Source organism: Nerophis lumbriciformis, linkage group LG18 (assembly GCF_033978685.3).
Source record: "Nerophis lumbriciformis linkage group LG18, RoL_Nlum_v2.1, whole genome shotgun sequence".
Lineage (NCBI taxonomy): Eukaryota > Metazoa > Chordata > Actinopteri > Syngnathiformes > Syngnathidae > Nerophis > Nerophis lumbriciformis.
Genome location: NC_084565.2, coordinates 28,335,713 through 28,350,000, shown reverse-complemented (window position 1 = coordinate 28,350,000; position 14,288 = coordinate 28,335,713). Strand labels below are relative to the sequence as shown.

Here is a 14,288-nt window from a genome sequence, read left to right as displayed (position 1 = left end):
TAGCAGCATGATGCCTGCAGTGACTCACAGGATGACATACAGTAAAAGGGAGGGGAAAATTAGCAAAAAATAGCTATGGATTTGGCTGAGATGGAAATGAATATTTAATTGAATTGTCATTTCTATAAATACAAATAGATTTACTAGTGCATGGTCGTAGATGACGAATACTGCATTCAGGCATTTAAGCAAACAATAAGCTCAGTAAGGCTCAACTCAAACTATTAATTGTCTTTTGAATGACAAACAACATCAATAAATTGAAGAAACGTATACCATATCAGTGTTGGCGCTAGGAATTTTCAAAATGGGGTCCCCATCAAGTCATAAAAATGGGGTCCCCCAGTAAATTTTTGGGGTCCCACTTTTTTGTAACCGTTTTGAAAACAAATGATAAATATATGCATTATCCTGTTACGGTATATCTCACATTCTATATTGTGTTTTGGAAAAAGGTTGTCATAAACGTTACTTACCGTATTTTTCGGATTATAAGTTGCAGTTTTTTTCATAGTTTGGCCAGGGGTGCGACTTATACTCAGGAGCGACTTATGTGTGAAATTATTAACACATTACCGTAAAATATCAAATAATATTATTTATCTCATTCACATAAGAGACGAAGCAAATGGCAGCAATCGTCACACACAAGTCAGCAATCGTCACTCACACGTCAACCAATAAGAATTCGGCGGGGGAGGGTCATGGCAGAAGTGCATTGTGGGTCGTGGGATGCTAACTGCTATATGCTACTGCCGTAGCTATTAAAATGGATCACATCAACATTGGTGGTAACTTATAAAAACTGAGAAGGGCTGAACTAAAATGGCACCGAAAAGGAAATCATATACTGCAGATTACAAGCTGGACGTAGTGAAATATGCAGCAGAAAACGGCGATCGAGCAGCAGAAAGAAAGGAAACGGCGCATACCAGAAGCGACACCGGGGAGGAAGATTTCATGGGATTTAGCGATCAGGAGTGACAGATTGTTTGGTAAACGTATAGCATGTTCTATATGCTATAGTTATTTGAATGACTCTTACCATAATATGTTACGTTAACATATCAGGCACGTTCTCAGTTGGTTATTTATGCCTCATATAACGTACACTTATTCAGTCTGTTGTTCACTACTCTTTATTTATTTTAAATTGCCTTTCAAATGTCTATTCTTGGTGTTGGCTTTTATCAAATAAATTTCCCCCAGAAATGCGACTTATACTCCAGTGCGACTTATATATGTTTTTTTCCTTCTTTATTGTGCATTTTCGGCCGGTGCGACATATACTCCGGAGCGACTTAAAGTCCGAAAAATACGGTAATTCATTAAAAAAATAATACAAAAGAAAACACATTTTTATGCATATGTAAATGTATTCAGTTATAAACATTCATTCACTTTCTTCTTTCCTTCATAGATCTAAACTTTACCGCTGCCGGTAGTTTTTTCTATATTTGTATTTAGCCTCTTAAGGCCCAAGCTGTTTGTTTACATGCTTTTTTATTTTATTTCTCTATGCTATTTGGGCTTATTGGACCCTAATTAGAATAAAAACTAAGAATCGTCTTTTGATATGATGTACTTAGTCCATAAGTACACAAACGTGTACTTCATGTTTAGTAACATGCTAATTCTTATTTTTACACTTTACTCTTCTGACACCACCAGATGGCAGTATAAGTGTCCACATATGTGGCCATAAGACCCCAATTCAGTAGTGTACACAATTTTGGAAATAAGAGCTAAAAGGTGCTGTCCACGCATGTGGCCACTAAGCCTTTAGAGGTTAACCTGTAAAGGTGTATTTATTTCAGTATAAAATTGTAAAAAGTGTTTTGCTTCGGTCATGAAATGATGATAATTGTGTGTCAGGGCATACATACATTATTTATTTAACGCTTAAATCTCTAGATTGAGATCAGATCTATCCCTCAATACCAACTTTTTTGTTTACCGGTAGTTTTTTGTTTGTTTGTTTGTTTTCTGACCTTTTTGTCAAAGAAAACTATGTTTTTTATGGCTAACACACAAAATGTGCAAAATATTCCACAAAAAATATTTTTCAAAGTGTAATATTTAATGTGAAGTAATCGGCGCATTTGATAGGTCAATAATTCATAAAAACATTGATTTTGATTCAATATTACCGGTACTGTCAGCGATGCGAGCGACACTTGCTAACTTGTCAGCCACTTCTCTGATAGACTCCTTTTGAACACTTCTCACACATTAACACTTCAAAAGGCACATATTCGCCCCGTTTGTTGACCTACAAACTATGTATTTGGGGTGGAGGAGTTTGGTCGGGTGCTTGTTAGCCATCCTCGAACGATGTCGCTTCAGCGGTAGATAAAAGTGAAGTTTCCATGGACTCACAAAGACTAAAACAAGTCATTTACTGGAGACATGGCACAGGATCAAGTTAAAAAGGTTGACTTTACAACTTTACCTTAGTGTTTACCATGAAGTCATTCTTTTGACAGCCCCTCGCGGTAAAGTTGTCCGAGTGCAAACCGAGGCAGTATTTGTCATTGATAAAACGTTCGGCAAATCAAAATTTACGACCAATAAAAACGCAATAAACGGAAAAAAACACCGGCGGAAAGCGATAATCGATCAAATAAAAAAAAAAACAAGCAAACCGGGCAGTACATTTTTATTTATTTTTTTAAATCTGCGTCCAGGTGACGCGCGGGTTTCTGGAATTGCGCGTCCTTTCTGATTTTGTAAAAAGACACAAAAAGTGCATCAACGCCAACACTGCCATATGATACCACAACAACGGAGACCAACGATGGCCTCCCGTGTTTATTTCTTAGTATTGACATTTTATTTGAGTGGAGGCTGAGGGCTGCTGCAGCGAAGTGGAGAATGTGGAGTACAATTCTGTACCTTCTCCCACTGTGGTAAGTCAATGTTGGCATGTAAGTGTGTGTATTCCAGTCCTCAGAAGCTACACTGAGGTCCACTTTACCCTGAAGGAGACTGAAGTCTGCAAGAAAACTGTGTGCTGCAACAAAGTGGAGACTGCGGACATCGACACTAAAGCTTCTAAAAGCTAAAACACCGCCAGATCTTAAGCTAACAGCGCCTGTGTTTACTTATGTCATTTCATTTTACTCGAAAGGAGACTTAAGGCGGCAAGAAAACAGAGCTCTGCAACAAAGCGGAGACTGCGGACTACAGCTACACCCGTCAGATGTTAAGCTAACATTAGCATCTGTGTTTATTTTCATAATTTCTAACCATGTTTCCTCAAAAGTTACATTTCATTTTGAAGGAGGCTGGAGGCAGTAAGAAAACGGAGCGCTGCAGCAAAGTGTTCTTTTGCCAGTGGAAATTCTAAACTGAGTACTGTCATTTCCGGACTATAAGCCACTACTTACAATGCCGCGGCTTATTTGTGGATTTTTTGGGGTTCACAAATTTTAGGTGCTGCCATTACATTTAGCCCCGTCACATCAGACCAATCAAATTGGAAAATGGGTCACGGTGGACCAATGAAATTGTGCACATTAAATCAAAAGCACTCACACAATCATTCAGTCAGCCATTTAGCACATTATGCATTTACCCTGGTCTTGGAGAAGACATGCCAAAATGAAAATGACTCAGTCCCAAAGACGATAGACACGGCCCTCAGATAAGGAAACAGCCGGCGCACGCAACAGACCATGCATGACGAAGACAACAACTTAAACCAGCGGTCCTTAAACTACGACCCGCCAGCGTCCAAAATCCAGGTCGCGGGAAGTCCCAAGTTTAAAAAAAAAAAAAGCAAAAAAAAAGCTGCTTTGAAATGTCTCCAAGTGACTTTCCTGACTAGTTCAAGTCAATGATTCGTTTTTTCAGATCTGTGCTGAGTTCCTTTGACTTTCCCATTGTCGCATTTGTAACCGAGTCTAATGACTGCATCACATGAGCCCTATTTAAATGGGCGACAACAGGTGTCGTTAATCATAATCACTCACATCAAGTTAAGAGGCCATGCCATGAAGCTAATTTGATTTGATTGTAACTTTTCTACATCACCAAAATTGATAATGAATGTTGCTGTATGTATACTTTTGACCCAGCAGATTTGGTCACATTTTCAGTAGACCCATAATAAATTCATAAAAGAACCAAACTGTTTTTTGTGACCAACAAGTATGTGCTCCTGTATAATCAGTGTCAGAGCTTGGTCCGCATTGCCGGCAGTAAGTCGGACACGTTTCCAGTGAGGGTTGGACTCCGCCAAGGCTGCCCTTTGTCACCGATTCTGTTCATAACCTTTATGGACAGAATTTCTAGGCGCAGTCAAGGCGTTGAGGGGATCCGGTTTGGTGGCTGCAGGATTAGGTCTCTGCTTTTTGCAGATGATGTGGTCCTGATGGCTTCATCTGGCCAGGATCTTCAGCTCTCACTGGATCGGTTCGCAGCTGAGTGTGAAGCGACTGGGATGGGAATCAGCACCTCCAAGTCGGAGTCCATGGTTCTCGCCCGGAAAAGGGTGGAGTGCCATCTCCGGGTTGGGGAGGAGATCTTGCCCCAAGTGGAGGAGTTCAAGTACCTCGGAGTCTTGTTCACAAGTGAGGGAAGAGTGGATCGTGAGATCGACAGGCGGATCGGTGCGGCATCTTCAGTAATGCGGAAGCTGTATCGATCCGTTGTGGTGAAGAAGGAGCTGAGCCGGAAGGCAAAGCTCTCAATTTACCGGTCGATCTATGTTCCCATCCTCACCTATGGTCATGAGCTTTGGGTTATGACCTAAAGGACAAGATCACGGGTACAAGCGGCCAAAATGAGTTTCCTCCGCCGGGTGGCGGAGCTCTCCCTTAGAGATAGGGTAAGAAGCTCTGCCATCCGGGGGGAGATCAAAGTAAAGCCACTGCTCCTCCACATCGAGAGGAGCCAGATGAGGTGGTTCGGGCATCTGGTCAGGATGCCACCCTGAACGCCTCCCTGGGGGGGTGTTTAAGGCACGTCCGACCGGTAGGAGGCCACGGGGAAGACCCAGGACACGTTGGGAAGACTATGTCTCCCGGCTGGCCTGGGAACGCCTCGGGATCCCCCAGGAAGAGCTGAATGAAGTGGCTGGGGAGAGGGAAGTCTGGGCTTCCCTGCTTAGGCTGCTGCCCCCGCGACCCGACCTCGGATAAGCGGAAGAAGATGGATGGATGGATGGAAGTATGTGCTCCAATCACTCTCACAAAAAAATAAGAGCTGTAGAATTTATTGGAAACGACTGTGTGTGTGTATATGTGTGTGTATATATATATATATATATATATATATATATATATATATATATATATATATATATATACACTGTATATATAGTAGCCGATTTACAGGCACTGTCTTTTGTTAAATTTGTGAATGAACACCTGTGTAAATAGTTCATGTTTCTATTGTATACTTGTGGCTTATAGACTTTATGTACAAAATAAAAATCGTCCATAAATTAGGTGGGTGTCTCTTCCAATTAGGTGCCCTCTATAGCCCGGAAATTATTGCTCAATAAAGAAAAAGAGGCTTATGAATTTATTTTGAGTTCCCCAGCTAAGAAATCATGCAGCAATATAAACAGTATGTGTGCAGACTTGCAAGATGTGAACTAATAATTGGTGAGAAAGGAGCATGAGGCAAAAATGAGTCAGAAGGGAATATGACAGATGACACAATTGGACGTTAGGGGCCAAGAAGTGGCAGTCTTACTGAAGGAGGGTGGAGCATGTGGATGAAAAGGAAGAATGATACTCACTGCCCTCAATCAGGCTTCCAGGAAGAGCTTTACCTTTGATTATGGTTGCTGTTTGTTCAGAAAATAAATGTGGAGGGGAGAAGAGAAAGCAAATTAATGAGAGCAGAGGAGAGGAAGCGTGTTGGTGTAATATTGATAAAATGCCACCATGACGTAACCACAGCTGGTGGCTTGGGAGTGGATCACTGACAATCGCTTCACCTCATCTTTAATTCATGACGGAGGCGATAAGCGGTCGCTATCGAAAGACGCAAACAAGCGAGAGCAGCGGAATACGAGTGAGAGTGGCACACCTCTGTCGCGGGCCTTGTCACTCAGCAGGACTTCCACCTCCCGGTATTCCTTCAGCGCCTCCAGGAGGATGTTGCCCTCCTTGTGGAAGAGGAAGAGGAGGGGCAGGGTGATGTCCTCCGTGCTGCGCCCGTCGCCGGCCATCTGGAAGAGAGGGGCTGTGTCGCTGCTGCTTCCCTCATTGTCGTCTGGGAGATAAGGAAACAGAATTTGAAGCATATTTCATATATTAAATATTAATCCCTATTAACTTGGAGACCAAGTACCGTTAATACCACTTGGGTCATTTAAGGCAACACTATTTGGAAATTAAACATTAATATATCATTAATATTCACTGACATGTAATAAGGACCTTGGTTATTGCCATAGCAACCCAAGGATGCCTATTAGGTCCCATATCATGCAAAAGTGTCTTTGTAATGATGTTCTAACAGTAATGCGTCCCTACAGTCTGTTTATGACCACCAAATGTGAGACAAATATAATCTCCCTCACCTGTTTGCTGCACTTTTGAGAGACGAGGCGTTCTAACAAGCGTGTGATAATAACATTAAAAGTAATAATAATAATAATAATAATAATAATAATAACAACAAGAAGAATACATTTTATTTGACGCACTTTATATTTCTGGAATCTCAAAGTGCAACAGAGTGGCGAAGAGACAATTAAAATGTTTGATGATTAAAAACGAGTAGTAAAAACTATTATATAGCAGCGTCAATAAAAGTTAAAAGGAGAAACTACAGGACCTTATTAGCAAAATTAATTGGGGCGGTATAGCTCGGTTGGTAGAGCGGCCGTGCCAGCAACTTGAGGGTTCCAGGCTCAATCCCTGCTTCCGCCATCCAAGTCACTGCCGTTGTGTCCTTGGGCAAGACACTTCATCCACCTGCTCCCAGCGCCACCCACACTGGTTTAAATGTACAAACCCCGTTTCCATATGAGTTGAGAAATTGTGTTAGATGTAAATATAAACGGAATACAATGATTTGCGAATCCTTTTCAACCCATATTCAATTTAATGCACTACAAAGACAAGATATTTGATGTTCAAACTCATTAACGTAATTTTTTTTTTGCAAATAATAATTCACTTTGAATTTCATGGCTGCAACACGTGCCAAAGAGGTTGGGAAAGGGCATGTTCACCACTGTGTTACATGGCCTTTCCTTTTAACAACACTCAGTAAACGTTTGGGAACTGAGGAGACACATTTTTTTAAGCTTCTCAGGTGGAATTCTTTCCCATTCTTGCTTGATGTACAGCTTAAGTTGTTCAACAGTCCGGGGGTCTCCGTTGTGGTATTTTAGGCTTCATAATGCGCCACACATTTTCAATGGGAGACAGGTCTGGACTACAGGCAGGCCAGTCTAGTACCCGCACTCTTTTACTATGAAGCCACGTTGATGTAACACGTGGCTTTGCATTGTCTTGCTGAAATAAGCAGGGGCGTCCATGGTAACGTTGCTTGGATGGCAACATATGTTGCTCCAAAACCTGTATGTACCTTTCAGCATTAATGGCGCCTTCACAGATGTGTAAGTTACCCATGTCTTGGGCACTAATACACCCCCATACCATCACAGATGCTGGCTTTTCAACTTTGCGCCTATAACAATCCGGATGGTTCTTTTCCTCTTTGGTCCGGAGGACACGACATCCACAGTTTCCAAAAACAATTTGAAATGTGGACTCGTCAGACCACAGAACACTTTTCCACTTTGTATCAGTCCATCTTAGATGAGCTCAGGCCCAGCGAAGCCGACGGCGTTTCTGGGTGTTGTTGATAAACGGTTTTCGCCTTGCATAGGAGAGTTTTAACTTGCACTTACAGATGTAGCGACCAACTGTAGTTACTGACAGTGGGTTTCTGAAGTGTTCCTGAGCCTGTGTGGTGATATCCTTTACACACTGATGTCGCTTGTTGATGCAGTACAGCCTGAGGGATCGAAGGTCACGGGCTTAGCTGCTTACGTGCAGTGATTTCTCCAGATTCTCTGAACCCTTTGATGATATTACGGACCGTAGATGGTGAAATCCCTAAATTCCTTGCAATAGCTGGTTGAGAAAGGTTTTTCTTAAACTGTTCAACAATTTGCTCACGTATTTGTTGACAAAGTGGTGACCCTCACCCCATCCTTGTTTGTGAATGACTGAGCATTTCATGAAATCTACTTTTATACCCAATCATGGCATCCACCTGTTCCCAATTTGCCTGTTCACCTGTGGGATGTTCCAAATAAGTGTTTGATGAGCATTCCTCAACTTTATCAGTATTTATTGCCACCTTTCCCAACTTCTTTGTCACGTGTTGCTGGCATCAAATTCTAAAGTTAATGATTATTTGCAAAACAAAAAATGTTTATCAGTTTGAACATCAAATATGTGGTCTTTGTAGCATATTCAACTGAATATGGCTTGAAAATTATTTGCAAATCATTGTATTCCGTTTATATTTACATCTAACACAATTTCCCAACTCATATGGAAACGGGGTTTGTAACTTAGATATTGGGTTTCACTATGTAAAGCGCTTTGAGTCACTAGAGAAAAGCGCTATATAAATATAATTCACTTCACTTACGGTAACTCTTTTTAAAAGATAGGTTTTTAAGGTTTGTTTACGAAAAGCTATAGTCCGTGGTGGTGTCAAGTCGCATCATGAACGAAAAACTTGCTTCCTCGTGGATGGACATGATACGACCCCTGAACTTTTGTAAAAAAATAAAAAAAATAAAGGGAAAAAAGAAGCTTTGCTACACATCTTAAAATAAAGCTTAGAGCTCTGCCCACTGTCCATAAGTCAGCTACAGACATGGGAGTTTGATAATTTAGTTTTTTTTCAGCAAAATGGCTAACCTTGCATTGTTCGAATGTGAGCGTCATGTTAGCATTGTAGCTCACATGCAGTAGCTATGCTAGTGTTGCTAACGTTTGTGACCTCCTGTCCCACTCTTTAATGTTACATCCTTGTACATTTGATTTATGATATACATTATGTGGCACAAGATCAGAGTTACATGTAAAAAGTGGATTAAATGCACAATAGTGCTTCTTGGGGGTACAGTAATCCCTCGTTTATCACTGTTAATTGGTTCCGAACGACCGCGATGAATGAACTTCTGCGCAGTACAAATCAATTATTTTAAATGAAATATTTTCATAGCTAGAGCATAAAAAAGCGGTGACCTCCCTTTTAAATATGTGTTTCAACATTATGAGAGCCCTCTAAACATGAAATAACACAATTTAGTAGAGGTGCTGAAAAGAAAATCGATTCACTTTTAAATCAAGATTTCTGTTTATTACAATTCTAAATTGGTTTTATAATTTTCAAGAAACTAATAAAAAAAATTAAAATAGAAGTATTTTTTGCAAATGTAAACATATACACATACTGTATATACTAGAGATGCGCGGTTTGCGGACACAACCGCGGAGTCCGCGGATTATCCGCGGATCGGGCGGATGAAATTAAAAAAAATAAGATTTTATCCGCGCGCGGGTCGGGCGGATTAATTAGATATTTTTTTTTTTTTTTTTTTTTTTTTGCGGGTGGCAGTTAAACCAATTCGGAAATATATATACATAGTTAAATGTTGTTACCCACATACGAAAAACGAGCAGGCACCTGCTGCATATGCCACAACAGAAGAAAAAAAAAGAAAAGAGATGGACACTTTTACGGAGCGGAGAAGGGACGCCTCGCCGGGGTCCGGGACCGAGGCCCCTTCCCCCGAGAGGGCCCCACCGGGAGCCGTAGCTGAGGCGATCCGCGAGAAGGGCCCGACGCACGTCCAGGGTCACTACCGCGCCCACCGCACCGACACCCCGCCTCGTCCGCTTTCGCCGCGGCCGGCGTCACGCGCAGCAGGTAAGCAGCTTACCTGCCCACCACCCCCGTGGCCGGGGGCTCGTAACATGGGTCACTCCGCGCGCTCCGCCAACGCGCAGCTTACCTGCCCGCCACCCCTGTTGCCGGGGGCGCGTAACAGGGGTCACTCCGCGCGCAGTGCGCTCACGAAAGGGGTGGGGCTCACCCTGGTTGATATAGAGAGCAGGACGGTGGCCATGGAAGTCGGAACCCGCTAAGGAGTGTGTAACAACCCACCTGCCGAATCAACTAGCCCTGAAAATGGATGGCGCTGGAGCGTGGGCCCATACCTGGCCGTCGCCGGCAGCGAGACGCGCTTGGAGGTGCGCTCAGCGCGGCTCCCATATGATTGCGCACTGGTGTGCGTCTGGGTCGTGACAGCGTGGCACGCGCAAGTCTGTGCTGCATTGGATCAGTCTCCTTTCTTTAACAGGCAAAAGCTTTATAACCTCACCATACCTGCCAACTTTTAAATCAGAAAAACCTAGTAGCCAGGGTCCAAGGGCCGCAGGCCCCGGTAGGTCCAGGACAAAGTCCTGGTGGAGGGTTCAGGGCTTCGCCCCCCGACGCAAAATGATTATTAGCATTCAGACAGGTTAAAATGTTGCTAAAACCATCACTTTTCTATCAGTCACAGTGACTTTTCAAAACAAAAATATTACAGCAAAAATCATATGGGTTGATTGACATGTTTATTCTGTAAGCTAACTTCAATAGTTTGAAATTATTTTGACAGTTAATGCCAGTTATCCTGTCAACCTTTCACAAGACTTCAATTTGTTAATTGAAAGTATAAACAGTATAAACACTTTTTACAGTAAACAAATGGTAAAACAGTACTAAACAATTCCATAAAAAAAAAAATTGGTGTCATTATTAACTTTCTGTCCAAGCTTGTATAATCTACTGCCTTGTTCAATTGTAAAAAATGTTCTGTGCCTAAAATTCACATTTCTATCATAATTATCATACTGTAAACATGGTAAGCTAACTTCATTAAAATTAATAGTCCTGTCAATAGCATGGAATTACAATTCAAATGTAGTTTTTTTGTAAGCCTTTCAAAAGAATTCAAAATATGAAAAATTAATGAAAATTAATTTAAGCCATCAGACACTTGAAAAGTGGCACATCACATCTCTAATGTAATCATTTGAACTTTTCAACAGAAATAGCACTGCAAAAATATTAAGGACATACTTCTGTATTTTGGTAGTTATGCTGTCAACATTTAACAAGATTTCTTCAACTTGGACTTGAAAGCATAAATAGTATAAACATTTTTAACAGTATGTCGTGCTGTGAAATACAGCCGACAGGATTGCGCACCAAACACGAAGCAAGGCCATGGTGCAGGAGAACAAAGGACTTCTTTCATTTAAGGTTTGTGATAAACCATCAAACTCATTCGTTAAAAGGACTCTATAGTAATATAAAGCGAATTTTTCTGGACATTATCATGCAAGAAAAGTTTATTTTTGGGATCGCGATCACCGCGTAATGATTTTTAAAGGTTGCATTACATTATTAACTGTCCCATGTGATCAGCCAGTGCGATTGGAAGTCCATGCTCAATTATTGCCTCCGTAAATAAAACTTCGGCATTTATCACATCCAAAGAATCTGTTTGGGCGACGAAAAACGTTGAAAGTTTTCCACTTGTATCGCTAGCAACGGCATTAGACTTGTGTTTTTTTGTCCCAACGTGGTCTTTTACATCGCTAATTCCTCCGTGTCCGATCGAAAAATCTTGTCTGCACAAGGTGCAATTCGCGTAGTTTTCACCCTTTTTTTTTTTTTTAATTAATATTAGATATATAACAACGAGCGGATGGCGGGCGGGTGCAGTTCTGATCAAACGTTACATCGGGTGGATGGCGGATGGTTGACGACTTTCTGACGCGGTTGCGGATGAAATAAATTGCCTATCCGCGCATCTCTAGTATATACATATGCGTACACATACAGTACAGGCCAAAAGTTTGGACACACCTTCTCATTCAATGCGTTTTCTTTATTTTCATGACTATTTACATTGTAGATTGTCATTGAAGGCATCAAAACTATGAATGAACACATGTGGAGTTATGTACTTAACAAAAAAAAGTTAAATAACTGAAAACGTGTTATATATTCTCGGTTCTTCAAAATAGCCACCCTTTGCTCTGATTACTTTTTCGCACACTCTTGGCATTTTCTCGATGAGCTTCAAGAGGTAGTCACCTGAAATTGTTTTCACTTCACAGGTGTGCTTGAAGCTCATCGAGAGAATGCCAAGAGTGTGCAAAGCAGTAATCACAGCAAAGGGTGGCTATTCTAAAGAAACTAGAATATAAAACATTTTCCAGTTATTTTACCTTTTTTTGTTAAGTACATAACTCCACATGTGTTCATTCATAGTTTTGATGCCTTCAGTGACAGTCTACAATGTAAATAGTCATGAAAATAAAGAAAACGCATTTAATGAGGAAAAGGTGTGTCCAAACTTTCCACATACATACACAAATTTAAGAATGATGTTTTGGATTGAAACCATTACTATTATTAATATTATAATTATTATCAATAAATTTTTATCAACATTTCTATCCACAGTAAGTATTGTAAAGCTGGAAATAGGTTGGAGTTGGGGTTGCTGTATTTTATTTTGTTAGATTAGTTAGATTTGTAAATACAATTTACTTGTAACCTGTGAACTGTTTTGAAAAGTTTAAAAAAAATATTTAAACACCAAGAATCGATTCAAAATCGAATCATCCGCCCCAAAAATAGGAATCGAATAGAATTGTGAGGTGCCCAAAGATTTCCACTTCCACCTCTTAGTCACCTTTGTACTCTTTTAATCCAATATAGTAATGCTACTGAGGCTGAGCCAATCAGTGGCCACAATATTGATTGGTTTGGTCTCATCTAGTGTCCAGTACTACTGTAGTATTAATATTTTTAGTTCTTTTAGCCATCTGTATGCTTGAAAATGCTCAATTTAGGGCAAAAATGTTGACGAATATGCTTTAAAAAAACCCTGAAAAAAGTCTGTGATGTGTTAAAGGCGCAATACTTGAAACGCGATGTGGCAAGGGACGACTGTACACACTTGTGGACAAACACACTTAGTTAGCGTTAAAGCTACTTTAAGTTAACAGACTAATACGACTGATTTCATGTATTTAAAAAAGAATAAAAAGGCAGAAAACCCTTTAAATGGATTGATGTGTCGTAGTTTCTGGTACAATAATGTATGACAACAATGAGGGTGGTTGTTATGGAAGCTAATTACACAAACGTATGACACAAACAAAACTCAATCAACTTATTCGACTGTCTGTCTTCAAGGTAATCTTGTTTATCCAGCGCTAATCCAATCAACGGGTTCATCATACTCCCTTGTGTCATCAGCGGCTCACTCGCACACTCACCGACGACAACGCCTCCGATGGCGCCGGCCTTCTGGATGTGTCGGGCTTTCTCCGCGAACATGCACTGGCCCCTCTGGAGCAAAGCGATGTGGCCCCGCACGTACTCGCTGTTAGTGATCTCGCTGCAGCCGGTGTACGGCTCGGCGACAGTCACAAAGCCTCGAACCTACACAGGTGAAGGATGTTAGGATACAAAGTATGAATTGATACTGTAATATTGTTCTCAGTGAGAAGGCCCGTCAATAATTCTCACCCCCGTGGAGCTTTTGGACAAATCCGTGCCAAACTGTGCCGGGCCGGCGGTCAGCACCACCCTGCCGAAGAAGGGATGCGAGACAATCTGAATGGCTCGGGGAGGCAGCTGCTCTTTCTGCTGCTGGCTGGAAAGCTCCATCATCTCCTGCATGAAGCGTATGCCATCTTCCGCTGCTATGGGGCTCACCGCCTGACAGTGGAGGAAGTGACTCATTGATCCAGGACGGGAAGGAGATGATAATCGTCACTCTTGCGCAGATGTGTACAGGAAAAAGTTTGGAGACCATTCTCTGTGCTATTGAATTAGAAGGTGCCTCCAAAGTTTTGACTGAGACGACATCGCAAATCTTGTAAGGTTGCTTCTTATTGATTGCTTCTATCAATCTGCCGTTTGTATTGAATAAATTATGCTGTCTTGTCGCTTTAGCCAGTGTTTCCCAACCTGGTATTGAACCAAGGTACATATTTTTACATTGGAAAAACCTCACAGCACACCACCAAACAAAAATGTTACAATAAGTATTTAGTATATTTTTTGGGAAATCCAATTGAAAAGGTCATACAAAGACCAAATCAATGTACAATATAAAATATATAATAATCTTCTTAAATGTCAGTGGCACTTAGACACGTTCTGTCTTCCCTTTTTCCACATTTTGTTAAGTTACAGCTTTACTCAAAAATTGAATAAATTAA

At 41.1% G+C, this 14,288-nt stretch overlaps 1 protein-coding gene across 3 annotated transcripts in view; it reads right to left on the bottom strand.

Annotated features, from left to right (window-relative positions):
* Positions 1-14,288, bottom strand: part of edem3 (ER degradation enhancer, mannosidase alpha-like 3) — a 36,703-nt gene that overhangs the window by 1,225 nt on the left and 21,190 nt on the right. Inside the window, exons 17-20 of one of the 3 annotated variants that reach the window (XM_061977944.2) lie at positions 13,591-13,782; positions 13,338-13,503; positions 6,043-6,228; positions 5,750-5,797 (exon numbers count right to left, since the gene is read on the bottom strand). In XM_061977944.2, coding sequence (XP_061833928.1) covers positions 5,750-5,797; positions 6,043-6,228; positions 13,338-13,503; positions 13,591-13,782 — 592 coding nt within the window. The remainder of the gene's footprint in view (positions 1-5,749; positions 5,798-6,042; positions 6,229-13,337; positions 13,504-13,590; positions 13,783-14,288) is intronic. The other 2 variants (XM_061977945.1, XM_061977946.2) reach the window with 2 other exon arrangements.